Here is a 16,210-nt window from a genome sequence, read left to right on the forward strand (position 1 = left end):
AATTTTGAGCAAAATAACTTTGGAATCTTTTCTAAATATGCCCATTATTTCTAAAATCTGCCTTATTAAATAAAATAGGCCCACTTGGCCATAGTAATTAATATATTTAATATAATGTTAATTAAAGTTAAGACTAATATTTATAGAGAAAGTATATTATACAAAAAAACGCTTTTTTAGGCAAAACGGTCCTTGCCTACGAGGGCTGCCTAATTTCCCAGCATTACGTGCTATTAAGTACAACAATGTTCTCGGTGTAAGTGACGGGCGTGGTAAAGTAATAGAACAATTAAACAAGGCATGCTCTAAGATGTCAATTAAAACAAATTTGGAAGCAATCCACTTTTTGTACATACGCCAAAAATGACATGCTATTAGGCTAAGTGTCTCCACGATTGGGTAGCTACCACTTTGTGTTTAACAATTCATTGCATTATTACAAATGACTTCCAAGTTCAGTAATTAACACGTTATATTCGGGCTAAAGTTTGCCCCCGCTGTTGTTGACAGCTTTGCGTTTGTGTAGAGAATGTGGTATTTTTGGCGAGTGCGTTCTATATTTGCGGCGCACGGCTGAAGAATGCAGTGGGACACCCATGTGTGCGTATGTTTATATACACGCATACACTTGCTAGCATGTACACTTGTACGCACGCAATTCTGTAAACAAACGCATACATAAGAGCATGTGCAATTACGTGCATCCAAATGTGCACCTGGCAGGAACTAGGGAGTAAAGGGTGGAGTTAAAACCGATATTCCTCCGATATCGGTTTTATTTTGGCTTCGGGAGACAGCTTCGGTGTAGTATCAACCCACAAATCTGATGGGATATATAGTGAGAGGCGCACCCGGCTCCTCGGTGATGTACACTGAATGTTTACTTTTGTCTTAGCCGGTAAAGTGTAGTGGATGTCTTAATATCCCTCCAGAGATTGATGTCTTAACCTCGAACCAAAATTCACATATTGGTTCTGTTTTCACCTTTATCATAAAGTTGAACCGAGATTGTAAACCAAACCTTAAAATATGGTTACCGATTGTTATTTCATAAACACAAGAGTTGCATAAATTCCTCTTCATAACTTTCGAACTAATTAATCTAACATTTAAAAAACTATTAATTACAAAAGGTGTCTAATAGAAACAGTATCATATTATGTGATATATTTTGTTAATTTTTATTGTTTATCTTATTGTAAGTGGTGTTAATTAAATGACTTCTGTCTCGCATTTCGTGCATCAGTAAAATGCAATCAAATAATAACAGAGGAGCCGCAGATATTTCCTTTTGTTTTTATAAAGGAAAGCTTACTGAAGAAAACAAATATACTGTATTATTTGCTTTATAGCATAGTGAATAACGCTCTCTCTTTCCCGTTGCAGGTGTTAGTGGCGCCGGACCCGAGTTACTGGTACAAGAGGAACCCCCTAGCAGACGAGATCTTCATCACCGACGTGACGGCCAACCTCATCACCGTGACCATCCGGGAGTGCAAGACTCGCCAGGGGTTCTTCAAGGGCACTGACGAGAACCAGAACTCCCAGTCGTCCATCAAATGATGTGGCTCCCGACCATACCCTCGCTGCTGGGAACGAGCATGCAACTTAAGAGAATCACTTGCTATGTGTATACTGTGCATACCCGTGGAAATGTTTTGCATAATTAAAGTGCGAAGAAAGCAATGTGTACGTGAAGTAGTGACGGCTGACGTGCGGCTTCCGGCAGCCCACTGTGGCATCCTCCCCTCTCGGCACGCCCCCTCCCCCCCCTTAACACTGATGCGTTCAGTGATTGCCAGTTGTTTTTCTTCGTAATTTCAAGGAATTCATTCTGGCTGCGCATAAACTTAACCCATCATTCTGACGAGGTTTTTTCAAGGTGTTTGAGACACCAAAAAGTATTAACAAAAGATAGTCTTCCAGTATTGGTGGTTGGCAGATCAGACTACTTGAGTGGAATGTTCAAGTACTTTAAAAGTGTATATTGGCTAGAATAGACATTTGTTAATAACTTAATTCGGTTGTGGGTGTAGAAGTAAATTCAGTCTACGTTTAATATTAATGAGTTAACAAATTCTGGGACCATTTATGTTATTCATTAACATGTTGATACACAGGAAATTTATACCAACCCCAGCTTCAAAGCTGAAGTGAATTAAATATGAATGATGCCATTGGGGAGAATGGACTGTTATTGCTGCGCTCAAGATCCGCACCTTCACTTTACAGAAAATGTGCTGTGTACTAGTGTCCTTATTCCACTGTGAAATATGTGTTTTTGGCCAACCTTATTACGCTGTCAGTTTAAAGCAAGAAGTTGTGAGATGTCGAAAAGGAAAATGCTTATAAATGTACGATACTAAGGAAATACACTTTTTATGATCTTGTATTAAATAGAAAAACAAATTCTTGAGTTGTGATATAATGAGTACTGTGATGAAGTAGCAAAGAGCAACTGGTTTGTGTTGCGGAAGAAGCACCTGGAGGATGCAAGACAGTCGAACCTCGAGAAGGCAATAGGCTTACCTGGTTTGCACAGGAAGTGGGGTTGCTCGCTTTACAAATTGAGTGATAACCATTTTTTACATAATTTGTATGTAGGTCCCGCTGGTTTTTGCCAGACACATTGTGATCAAATTCTGTAAACTTATGGCAACACTCGCATAATTACTAACACGTGAGTTATCTCCACCGGTTTCTAGATAAAGGCTCGAGTGTACAATCAAGAGATGCTGAAGGTGTACCTCCAGCAGTAGGTGTAAACAAAGAATGGTCAACTAGAGTCATGGCTCGACTGAGTAGAGGATATTATATTAAATGAGTAATATACTTTAGAAATTATTTTGTGTAGTTGCAAATGAAATAATTAGTGTCAGAGCCATGGAGTTACCATCCCACTTACCCTAGCTCTGTCGAGATGGAATTTTGGTGTTATAACTGTGGAACCAATTTCCTAATGCCTTGGCGATGGATTGTATGTGCGTCACAAGGCACCCTTTATGCAGTTAATGATAGCAGTGATCATGGTGTCGGGCGAGGTGTGTGCCTGTGGTCGACATGGGGAGTAGGTGGCCCTTTTGTATGTTAAATGGATTCCTCCTTACACTCTTATAATCCATCATGGAACTCGTGGTACAAAGCCCTCAGGCTCAGCCTTTTTTGCTTGTGGATGCCTTCTACTGTGTTCGGGTGTCCACACGACTATCACACAGAATATCCATATTTCTGTGCCACACTCACCCTACGTCATTCCCCCAGAGTAATATTCTTGGGCCACCTCTCCTATAGCTCTGACAGTTGGCTATCTCCTCGTCCATGATAATATATGTATACTGTATTATTTAATATATATATACATTATATATATAATACATTATATGTATATACATGTGTATATATATATACACATACATATACACACGTGTATATATATATATATATATCTACATATGCATCCCATTTTATTGTGTACATCCAATGACTTTTGTTGACTCTATATGACATCAGTGACCCGAAGGACTAAATATATGATGACTTAAAATGAGCTTTATACTTTTATGACCAATTTGTGACTACTTGTTCCTCCGTTTGTTGGAGTATGCTTAATATTCTTATATTTTCTATTTGTTTATATTTACCTAAGTCAGTGCGTTACATTTTAATGGAAGACTTTTTATAATATTACTTAAGGAAAGAATGTCTGTGTCTTCAGTCAAAATATACTTTGTGTAGTAGTAGTTTCTTTTCCAGGGGAAAATCTGTGTATATGGGGCATGAGAGAGCAAGATATATATATCTTAGTCTGTACATATACTTGATGCATTTTGTTAGTATGTAACATAGTAAATATAGCCATGTGGTGTGTGTAGTATATACACATTGTACATACACACACCACATGATAAGTTATATATACCGTGTATGACTGATGTATATATACCGCGTGAGCCTGGTATAATCAGACCTTGCAAAACCTTGTATAATATATGCCTTGCGAAACTGGCGTATATACCTGGTGAAACTATGTTTATCCCAAGAAAGACCGGTATATATATACCCCAAGTGTGAGACGCGGTGTGCGCGCGCGTATATCTGCCCATCCTAAATACCACTTAACAGCTTGTTCTTAATGGAGAGCATTCTGCAAGTTGCCACTACTCTTTGTTGCTGATCTTATGAAATCTCACTGATTACGACAATGAAATGTTAAAATATGTAGGATACTTGAATCTGCTTTGGAAAAACTGGAGTATATAATGTCTATCCAGTTTGGATAGTTGGATCAATAGCAAAGTAATATTGTAACCAAACTTAGTATTTCCTTAGCAGGTTTTATCATTACTTGCTCAGATGCTAGCTTGATCAGTTAAGATTTCACAGCTTCTCTACTCTGACCTTTCTTGATTTGTCTCTTTGTTTCGGCCACATTATCCACACGGACGCCTAAATTTTCAGCCGAGAATCTAAATTGACATATTAGAACTACATGGGAACAATGGCAAATAATGCCTTTTCAGACGTTAAACTGTACTTGTATTTCATTAAAAAACGAACCTGTGCCTCTTGAGCTGTAACATTCAGTAGTCTTTATGTATCGGAACCTTCTTGTTTCTAGTCATTTTCTCAAAGTATCACGTGTGGGATATAAAGGACTTTGTAGCATTAAGGAATTTATTTTTGTTTATCTTGAAAGAGACATGAGCGGTGCAAAGCAAAATAAATTATAAGACAAATTTATATACAGTATTTATTTTCGAGGAAACATATGCAACATTAATATTTATTAAAGAAAAATATTTTGGTTTGTTTTAATTGGATTTAACATTTTGTGACGCTTCCTTCGTTTCGTGCAGTGGTTTTGGTTCTTGCTTGTGTGTAGTCTCTCTCATACATGCTTTCTCGCAGCCATTATAATTGATCGCAAGATCCTGCAGGACCCGCCAGTCACCCAAAAATTACACATGGTACCTTAGTTGAACAGACATGGCGTCAAACATTGGCCCATGAAATTATCCCTTTTCCTGAAGCTTGGAGGCCCCTTTCCCCTTCTTTTACACAAGTATGAAATTAGCTCGTGGGCTTGGTAGAGAAGTCAGGGTGGATCCCAGGAGCTGTGGCAGAGTACTACAGAATTGGACCAAGTTACAAGCCTGGCTCCAGGCTGGGCTTGAGGCAGTAGAACAACTCTCGGAACCGTCTCCAGGTAGAAATGAGGGTGGATGTAGAGTGGGTTGACCATCCTTTTCACCCGCCTATCTAATGGTCGCCGATGAAGCTCTCTTCCCTTTAGGTCATTTCATTTCTCGTGTGTCTGGCTACTGCAAAGTCTCGTGATTTTCCGTACTCTGCCCACTTGAGAGCTGTTAATGAATTAGTTTATCATCACTTAAATTGCAGATTGATTGGATTACTTTTTTCCGTTCGAGTTGGTGTCTGGGTGTCTGCATTTGAATGTGTCTGACGGGACACTTTAAAGCCTTCCCCACCACCACCTTAACCACACCTAAACTTATTTGTAAAGTAAAAAAAAATATTAAAATCTTTATTCTTATTTTACATGTGTGTTCATTTTTATAATGCACACAGAAATATTAATGCTTTGGCAATGCAGACAAGGTTGACACGTGGAGAGACAGTTCATAGGATGTCTTTTTTGCTTGCCTGTTCCTCTTTCGTTGTTTATATTACTGCTGTTTCTCCTCCCTCACTCATCTTCCTCCCCTCCTACTGTCTTCTGCGTCTTGCTGGTGACCAGTACCGCCTGGCGTGTGTGGAGGGGTCATCCTTGAGGTCATAATTGGTATCCTGGTTGCCATAATGAAGGGTGGGGCGCCAAACGCCTCCACTTGTTATGGCGGCGCCCGTCATACGCTGTGGCCTGCATAACATTTTTTTCCTAAATGATGGCCGAGTAAATAGCCATGAAATTACAATCACAGTAATTTAATATGATGACCAGGATCCTTTGTTAATTGAAGGAAGTGTTTGAGATGAAGTGGATGTGCTTGCGGGTGTGTGGTGGAGACATCAGTACACAGGGCACGTTTGTGGCCACCTGTCCATACAAGGCCAACACCCCCTCCTCCCCCTCCAAGGCCGCCACCAGCCTGCAGTGTGACTTGCGTTGCCGCTGCTGCAGTTTGAATCGAGGAGCCGTTAGGGAGGCGGCGGCAGATTTAAATGTGCACCTGCAGTTTGTGGAGAGGATCGGGGGGGGGGGAGGGGGGCTCTTGCGACGGTTGCAGGTGCATGGCTGCGAGCGCCGGTGATGTATATACCTGTATTCCTCCGCGTTCAAAGGGAGGTTCATCCCACAATTGTTTATTGTGCAGGCACTTGCCCCTCTACACTACACTCATTTCCCAAGCGTTGGCCGACAACTCCCTCACCCTTCCCCAATCTTGCTGAATTAGTTTTCATTGTGTTTCCTTACCCTTCTTCATGCCTCTGTTCACTTTCATGTACTCGGATACTAAACCTACGTCTTGCCAGCCTGCTTCTCTAACGGATTCGTCTCGCCGTTCGTCTAGAAGACTAGAGTCGATGTTTCGGTAAAGCTGGAACAGCCAATGCTCGCAGGGGTGGCTCTTTTAATTAACTAAGTGAGCATTGCTCTCTATGTGTAAATGCAAATTGGTAAATCACTTGCATTCTGCTTGCCGTCATCACTGATCTCTTGTCTTAAGTTATCCTGATCCAAGAAGACTTTACGACACGGCACAAGAGTTTCTAAATTCGCTGCATGAGGAGGCATACTTAAAAAGCGGGGCCCGAGAGCTTATTAGGGGATCGCTCACGGGTCCGTGCAACATGGAAATTTTGTTGAATCTAAATTAACAACGAGAGCTGGGGCTCATTTCTTGCAGACAAGCATCTCTGCTCACGACCGTTTTCTCGATTTGACAACGGATAAAAATCCAAACAAACCTAATTAGAAACAAACCTAATTTATATATATTAAGTCCGATGCATAGAAAACAGTAGTTATGAGCCGTTACTTTTCACAGTAGTCTGTATTTGTAACGTTGGTTATTATAGCGCAAGAAACAAAGCTATTAGTGAAGTCCGGCTGCCCAACCAACTTGCCCATCTACAACCCCCCCCCCTCCCTCCGGACGCCTAATTTACTGTGGTTGCCATCTGGCAAGTCTGGATTCCTTTGTGCCGTCACTTGTGTAAAAGTATGTCCACCTCTAGCGTCAGGGGGCGCGCTCATTGCTGCACTCAAATGTTCTCTATTTTACATTTTTCACCTTACATCAGATTCTAATGTGACTTATGTGAAGGAAAAACAGCAGCCAATGTCTATAATGTGATAAAATATAACCATAATTATACTCTTCACGCCCCAAGGTTTTACGATACCTAAACAGTTACTAACGTAACTTACACTCAGACATGCTAACAAGTGCTCCTAACAGATGTCAGGCGTATACTTGCACCTGCGTAGTTGCCCACCCTTGTATAGCCTACACCTGTTCGCACATGTTCTAAGCTTGACCACCCTCGTGTACATGGAATGGCACGTGCGTTTGCGTGACTGCCCTCGTATACATGTTATTACACTTGTGTTATGACCACATGTGTGTACACCAGATGTGATCAGGACACCTGGTGGTGGCTGTGGGGGCGCACCTGTGACAGAGTTCCGGGTGAATGAGTTTACGGTCGTCACAACTATTCAGAGGAGCCTCTCTCCGTCAACCCCAGCGCTGTATGGTGATACATCTTGAGAACTACCTTACCATCGTCTCTCTCTTGGTCCTCTCATCTTCCTCAGTCCTCCCTCCCCTCCACTCCTTCTCATTCATTCATTTTAAATACTTAAGACTCGTCGAGTGTCATTGTAAGGTCATGATCAGTGATGACATGAGGGGGGGGGAGTAGGTGCTAGTAAGTCAGGACGAGCGTAACAATAGTACTCACACTGCTGCCCCATATTCCCCATGGCCAAGCTGAATGTGTTGAGTTTTTACATTTAATTATGTTAACGGAAGTTGATGGTGTTGAATACGCCATCAAATATATCCAAGAAAATGTTATTCTTTGATAATTAATATAAGTTATTTCGGGTGTGCAATGGTTGGTTGCTGTCCTCTACCTTGAGGTTACCTTGAGGTGATTTCGGGGCCTAGCGACCCCGCGGCCCGGTCGTCGACCAGGCCGCCTCGTAGCTGGACTGGTCAACTAGGCTGTTGGACGCGGCTGCTCACAGCCTGGCGTATGAGTCACAGTCTGGTTGATCAGGTATTTTGACTTCGCGAACGGAGAAAAAAATAGTTGTGTAAATCAAGGCGGCTCGCAAACATTCACGTTTTCTATGCGTGGTCGATAGGTTAGTTAAATTCGATCGTTTTAGCACACCATTTTCTGTCCCTTATGGCAACTCGAGAGGATGGGTGTCCTGGCTGTGTGTGAGAGGGTGTTGTAAGTTTCATTTTAGCGTAATACATTGGTTGTATTGGAGTGTGTGAAAGCGTGCGCAAGGTCAGTTATATGGTAAGTTGGTAGTTTGGTGGGGAGGGGGGTTGGTGACTTGTTACGTGAGAAGGCTGGTAGCCACGCTGCCTTGTAACCAAATGAGCGCCTGTGGACGTTAACAATTCCCAAGTGTCTACAACTGGCAGAATGAGGGTTAAAATTATCGGGTCCAGCCACAATTGTCAGGATTCAAATTTACAATTCACAACGCCACTTACAAGCTAACCGGGGGCAGATCATCCATATTTCATCCCGCATGGTATCCTTGCTGTAGTGTGGGTCGGACAACATTCGTCGAACTGCTAGAATCATTCTCCAAAAACACCAGTCCATGTAACGTCCGCGAGACGTTATCTACAAACAAAAACTTGTTTTTGTGTGTTTGTACATGTTTGTCGGCGGTTCCTGCCCCTTGCCGACATGATACAGCGTGGTAAGGTGCCGTGGAGCCTGAGTGACACTAGAAGTTGTGTTAAGATGGTGGGCAAGTCCCTACAAGGACGGTACTCTACTAGGTTCTGTTGGAACCAGTGTTTTTTAAATTTGGCGAGGTTCAGGGAAGTGAACGCTGGCTACTCCAGCCAAATTAGATAGAGTTAAACCAGAGAGAGACTGGGTTCTGACAAGACGTGGTTGAGTCACCAAGAGCCTTGCAGATGATTGCTGGTAGTGGGACGTGGATGATCATGCCACCCATGACAGTCTTGCAGGTGGTGGGTGGTCGTAGTCAAGCAGAGCCTTGTAGGTCGTGGCTGGCAGCGGAAAATAGGTATTCGGGCCACACTTAAACTTCACATCTCGCCATGTGTAGCAAATGTCGCCTTGGTTTACAAAATTCGCAAAACTTTATCTTCTCGAGAAAGTTGGCCATATTTTTTATACCTTTTCAGTGGTGTGAGACTGAGACAGCAAATGACTTGGCAGCAGCTTGCAGCATTCTGGACTTGAAGCGCTTACAAGTGATAAGAGTTCAAGTACAGTAATGCACCCTCCCCTTCCAGTAGCTTCATGTAGCGACATGGGGATTTAAGCCCCAGAGATACTAACGTGTTGAGTAGCTTCCGCTAGCAGCGTTGAGAGGCCATTCAATGTCACATGCTTACAACACCGTAGTACGATGAAAATTTGGTCAATTTAGAGAAGCCCCTATTTTAGTGTTGCACATACGGGAAACCTATTGAGGGATGGGCCTACAATGTCAGGTTGCGCGTCTCCTCCCTGGAGGCAACCGTCCTGCGAGACGCGGAAGACCTTGACCAAGACAGCTGAACAATACATGTGATACGGCTCGCCAGCTGACCACTCAAGGAGTCTCTGGCCCCACACAGTAGGAGGCGCTGACGGTGGGATGGTCAGGTGAGCCGGTTGCGTCAAAACAATAACTCATAACTAAAAAGACGCACGCTAAATGTCCCTCTTTCTCTTCTCTTTCTATATAGAGTTAAATGTATATGCTATTTTTCTTGATGACTATGAGCAAGTGACTGGCCAAAGTCCTGTACAAATTGTATTATAGACTCACGGTTATAATTAATGATGCTTATGTAAATAGATATTTTCCTGTACAAGTGTGTTTTTCTTACCTCGTCTCACAAAGACAACATTCTCGAGCAGTGTTGAGTGAACTATTTTGTGATGTATAAAATAATACGTTTAGATACTATTATGTACAACCATTTACACATACAATAAAGCCGTGTATATATAAACTGGAAATATGACTAAGGAACGTCAATATAAAACAAGAATTAACATTATTTTAGTTCAAGATCTTTCGTGGATAATTTTCGATAATTAGTACTTAAAAGTTCAAAGAATTACACAACTTTTAAAAAAAGGTTATAAAGTAATATACTCATATGCCTTATAAAAAAAGGTACAAAGGTCCTAACCTATATATGCAGAAGACAGTGTACAGTATAAACAAAGCCGGTAACTCTTCCACACATCTCATTTTGGCAACATGAATCAATTTTTGTTAAGGTTCAGTCTAATAGAGCAAGAAGTCAATATAATGATCTATATGTTGCCAGAAGAAACTTCGTCCCTTTCCCCCTTATAAAGACTAATTTTATTGTGATCAACTGTTTTGAAATTCGGATGGTTGTTAATGCACTCTTGATTAGCTACCAAACTGGACATCTTTTATTTTAATTGTCACGCGAAAAGCATATTTGAATGTTTGCGCCCTAAAGAACATTAAACAAATATAAGAGGTCGCAAAGTCTTCAAAGTCATTAATATTAGTATTTCAAGAGCGTTCTTCCCACTGAATAAACAACTAATGTAATTAACATGTCCAGTAAGCAACCCGTCCTTAGGCTACGCTCCTCCATTCTGCGGCCAAGATATATATAATATATAATTAAAAAAAATACCATAATGCGACACTCAACCCACACATACGAAGTGCCACCGTCTAGGGTCGTCCTGGATCATTATCAAGTACAAAGAAATTGGTAGAGAAAGTCAGTATATAAAATAAGAATGCTGCGAGGTGAAAAGCGAGAGGGTGAAAACTTAACCATATGACCATAGGCATAAAGAATACTGCAGAATGCCTAATGACGAGAAAGCGATACAAATGAACAAAAAGATACAGCAAGAGAAAAAGAAAGAGCCTAGAGGGAATAAAGCAGTAAGATCATGTTGGTTAAGAAGGTTAAAGCGTTTAACTACGTACTGTGAAAGTCAAGAGTCGACCGCAACAAAGCCAGGACTAATGGGCATGTAGCACATGAGAGAGGATTCAACAAGAAAACGTCTGTGGAGAGGCCAGATCGGACCGTAGTGTCCCTTCTTTTAATTTTACATGTGTGTTGGGTGTCGAATTGTCAGTCACGTTATTGTGAATTGCTGTGTGCTCATCTGTGTAATGATTTTAGTACAGTTAGGCCTAGGTTAAGTTAGATATTTGATTTATGTTGGGAAATATCGAGTGTCGAACATAAGAAGTGTGCGAGGCACTATTTGATAAAAGTTAAAACGTAATCAGTTGTGTAATTTTTTTTATTCAAAACCGGGAGAGAGGAGGTTGCTCTTGGATTAACGATGGGCGAGGCTTTTGAGGCTGCCAATAATACTGAAAATGTTTGCGTGATGCTCAACTAGAGATGACGTGGTTAGCAACTAAACCACGTCATGAGAGAAGTTCCAGATATTAATGGTGAATGGGGGATAAGTCAGCCCCCCATGGGGCCTGACGGCTGAGTGGACAGCGCTCGAGATTCGTAGCCCTAAGGTTCCGGGTTCAATACCCGGCGGAGACGGAAACAAATGGGCCGAGTTTCTTTCACCCCTGATGCTCTTGTTCACCTAGCAGTAAATAGGTACCTGGGAGTTAGACAGCTGCTACGGTCTGTCTAATTTTTTTTATATATCCTGGGGATATATAACAGAAAGGAGGCCTGGTCGAGGACCGGGCCGCGGGGATGCTAAGCTCTGAAATCATCTCAAGATAACCCTCAAGATACCCCATCCTCGAAACATTAAGCAAATGGTCCTTAATCCACCCCGCCCCATCCCCTCTTAAAAAAAAAAAGAGACATGTACAGTACTATAAATAAATATGTGCTACTGGTCAAAACATGTAACCTACCCCAGCTCTAACTATACTCGCACCTAAAGCTCGTAATATTTATATCTGAGAAAACTTGCTATACCATCCTCAAAAATTGACTAATGCGTCATTGGCGGACAGCCGCTGTTTGAACGAGCACTGCCATATTATGGGTTGTATATAAAGACTCCAATACTGACAAGCAAAACCATAACAGGAAACCTAATATGCGTCGCTGGCCTTGATTTAGTTAATAAAGAGACTGGTACCAAGGTTGGGGAAGCTTGCTATCCATTGTGCATGACCCTGACCTTCAGACATCAAATTTATACAAAAACAACAATGCTGCTTACCATGTACCAGCAGGCAACTGCCCCCAAGCTAGGCAGGTCATCACTCACAAACAAAACGTAATGAAGTTTTGTTTCGCTTCTGTAATAAAAAGAATAGTGCTTTAGAGAGACTAATAAAAACTACAATAATAATAATGTTGATCTTAGGAGCATACAAAAGCACAAATTGCTTGGAATTGCATTTTTGTTATGGAGTAGCACGGGCTCACCATAACCCGTGCTACTTGGAACTTTTTGTTCTAGGTAGCGAATTTTTAACATGGTATGGAAAGCAAAAGTAATGCTTGGATGAGCTCCTGTCCGCCATATCCTCTACCCGCCACAACTGAGGTCACTTTTTGTAGTTTAATGGCTAATTATACCTTTACATTCACAAATCTTATAGGAGTGCTTACAACCCTAGCGACGTTGTTATAATTTGCTCCAGGTACTCACCTAATTGTGCTTACGGGGGTTGAGCTTTGGCTCTTTGGTCCCGCCTCAACTGGTGTACAGATTCCTGATATATTATATATATGATATAGGTGCTCATCACACTATGGCGATACTTGTTAATATTGGCTGCTGTTTGGCGATACTTGTTAATATTGGCTGCTGTTGTTGTCGTTTTAGATTCAGCTAATCAGAACAGGAAGTTCCAGTAGCACCGGCTATGGTGAGCCCGTAAGTGGAGGCTCTTTGGAGCCGTTATTTGTATCTAATATTGGCTTTAGTTTTTAGATTTAGATTCAGCTACTCGGAACGAAAGTTCAAAGTAGCACGGGAGAAATATTGGCTTGTATCAGCCTTCTTTATACTTTTATCGAGAAAATGATCTATAATACAGGAAACAACTGTGAGGTGCATCGGAGCACTTACTGTGTTCTGGATTAGATATGGGAAATACAGCTCGTCTTCTTGTTTTAGTAGTAACAGTGAAGTACATACACCGACGTACTTGTGTAAAGGAGGAAATGTAGATGTTTATCTCTCAGAACGTTCGGTAATACGTTTATTGCTTGTGATGTGTGTCTATGTATGTATTAACACGATGTACTGAACGGGGTGAGAATAGCTTGAGCTACCTCATCCCTTTGTGTGTATTTTACCTCAATAAACTTATTTCAATTTACATCGACGTACAACGCAATTACAAAGTAGAAATCGGTACTATTGAATTTGGACAAACCGGAAAAGATTTTATATTTATGTTGCAGACAAACTAACCTAACTTAACCTTCCTAGGCCTAATATAGTACATATGTGTGCTATACTAGGCCTAGGAATATTTGTGTTTTAGTTTCTTTTTTTCGGACTGTAAAGTGAATAGTACCAAATTCTACTATATAATTGCATAGTACGCCACTCTTTGTACTATGATACACATAGTTACAAAAGGTACTGTCTAAACCGGAGGACGGGTTGGGGAAATACCTAAGTCATGGATAATACAATTTGATCACGCCCCTATTCTGCACAATCAAATAATTCTGTAAAGTGAGGTACATACGACAAGAGGTAGAGGAAGCCTAGTGGAAAGGAACAATTGGAGAATACTGTAAACATCAGAAGTCAACAACGTTCTAGTTTCCCACTAACATATGTATGGAATATTGCCACAAGACAGTGAGAAGCCTTCAGGCAAGGACTACAATATTCCTTGAGGTGGGTGAGCAAGTTGAGATGGTTATATGAACCTTCGGCCCGTGAGCAGTAATTTGATTAAGCGGTCACCAGTAAATTCTGGACATAGGCCAGAATGTATAAGTATAAAATACCCGAGATCAGTCACAGGTAAATCATAGAGACCGCCCTGCTGCATTAAACGCACTGTCCAAGGATATGAACATCAACTTCCAATTACAAAGAATGTGACAGGCTTTCCACATATAGTTTAATGAACGTGTATTAGTTAACTCTATACACAGCACTACGTGAAAATATATTCACTGTAGTTTAACTACAACATTATTTGTTACATTTGTGATTATAAAATGATCCCCCGACATTACACGCTCTCTGTTCTTATTAGATTACGCCCTAATACGGGAATGTTTTACGAGAAATCTATTTTATTATAGTACAGGTTTCTAGGATCTTTGCAGTTTAGTGATGATAACAACAAAGGCTGTGGGAAGTCTATGCTCTTAATAGGTGAAGTATGTCAAAATACGACGTGCTAGGGCCAAAAAACTGTACAAGAAAATGGTAGCGACTCGCGAAATTGTCATACTGTCCTGTTTTCCGTTTTGGCTCCTCTGGTAGGTTAGGATAAGGGTACTCTAGTACGATAGTTTCTTTACGTTGAGAACGCTCGCGAGAACGGGCAAAAACCCCCAGCAATGTTTACGTTTGAGTCGAGAACGTGAAGGGGGGGGGGGGGTAGAAATAGCCTAAGCTACTCTATCCTTTTGAAATGTATTTTTTTCTTGTCTCAATAAACATACTTGAGAACGTAAGAATTACGGGGAGTGAAGCGAGAGGTCAGGGTGTGGCGACATGAACAAGCACATGATTACAAAGAAATGTGCTCGCTACCGCAGTCTACTTTGCAAATAAACATTATCAAATATATTTTGTATCAGATAACCTAAAATTTAAACAAATTTACATGACTAATAATCTACATTACAGAAATTACAATTTGACGAATGGGCTTCATGTTCACTGTTCACCACAAAGACTGTACTTACAGCTGCAATCCGTCCTCATCAACAGAGGCCAAATGCTCGTTAATCCAGCCGTCAAACCTCTGCTTATGAATGAAAGACTATACACAACTCTACTGAAAACGTGGATACTCTTCTCGAGTAGTGCTTCGTTCACGTCTTCAGCTCGAAACCTCTATATACAGCCCCGACCTGTTATCGCATACAAAGATCCAAGCTCGTTATTCCAGCCACCTAACCCCTTGTTTATGAATGAAAAGCGGTTTACACACGACTCGACTGATGACGTCCGAACACTTCCGGAACAAGTGCTTCACTGGCGAATTTTGTTCGAACCACAACGCTATAAATGCTTCACCCACGTACTACAAATAATCGCCAACAGAACCTAAACACCTAACCAGTGCCTAAATATGTACAATATGGTAATATTAAATCATATTACTTTATATTTGAAAAAAATATATATTTTTAATGAATAGCATGTTAAAATTGATGAATGCGTTTTTGGGGTCGACCGCTGGATGGAATGGACTTGGTCTGAGGACGGGTTGCTATATATGCCTCATTCACGTAATACCAATAACAGCCAACAGAACCTAACCAAATTTAGGTCTAATCATTCTGCACATTCTAGTATGTAATTATTACCTTATATTTGCAAAAACACAAATTTTGAACACTCAGCACATTAACACTGATGTTAGTGTGTTAACAGTGTTAACAAAGAAGTGTTAACACATTAACACATCTTTGCGTTCGGCCACCGCCTAAGTCTGTCAATATTTTTTGAAAGGAACAAATCATACTTATTATCCAGCACTGACTTCATAGCCTAACCCGTCTGTCATGGCGCCTATTAGACACCTAATGTAAGAAATTATAAGCTTTAAAACCTTTGAACATCTTCATGCCCAAAATGAAAGGTGCAGGTACCATTACCTTGTAAATTAATGACCGGCCAGATGGTAGCTAGGCTGTTGGTTAAACTTCGCCTAAGTTTTCTCGTTACAGTTTTTGTAACTTTAAATCATATTATAAAATACAATATAATTCCAGTTTCAAATTTGAATTGAGGAAAGCTGGACCTTGTAGGTCATAAAGTTTGTTTGGCTAGAACTTAGCGCTGAGCTTGGAACTCGTGTATAACTTCAGTGTGTGAGAGG

General features: G+C 40.9%; 1 protein-coding gene across 1 annotated transcript in view; it reads left to right on the forward strand.

The window, feature by feature from the left end:
• Pc (chromodomain protein polycomb) overlaps positions 1 to 2,337 on the forward strand; it is a 132,444-nt gene extending 130,107 nt beyond the window's left edge. Inside the window, exon 6 of the mRNA XM_045743894.2 lies at positions 1,387 to 2,337. Within this exon, the coding sequence (XP_045599850.2) occupies positions 1,387 to 1,563 (177 nt within the window). The 3' untranslated portion in view covers positions 1,564 to 2,337. The remainder of the gene's footprint in view (positions 1 to 1,386) is intronic.
• The last annotated feature ends 13,873 nt before the right edge of the window (positions 2,338 to 16,210 follow it).

The sequence above is a fragment of the Procambarus clarkii genome, chromosome 15 (assembly GCF_040958095.1).
Source record: "Procambarus clarkii isolate CNS0578487 chromosome 15, FALCON_Pclarkii_2.0, whole genome shotgun sequence".
In the NCBI taxonomy this organism is placed as follows: Eukaryota; Metazoa; Arthropoda; class Malacostraca; order Decapoda; family Cambaridae; genus Procambarus; species Procambarus clarkii.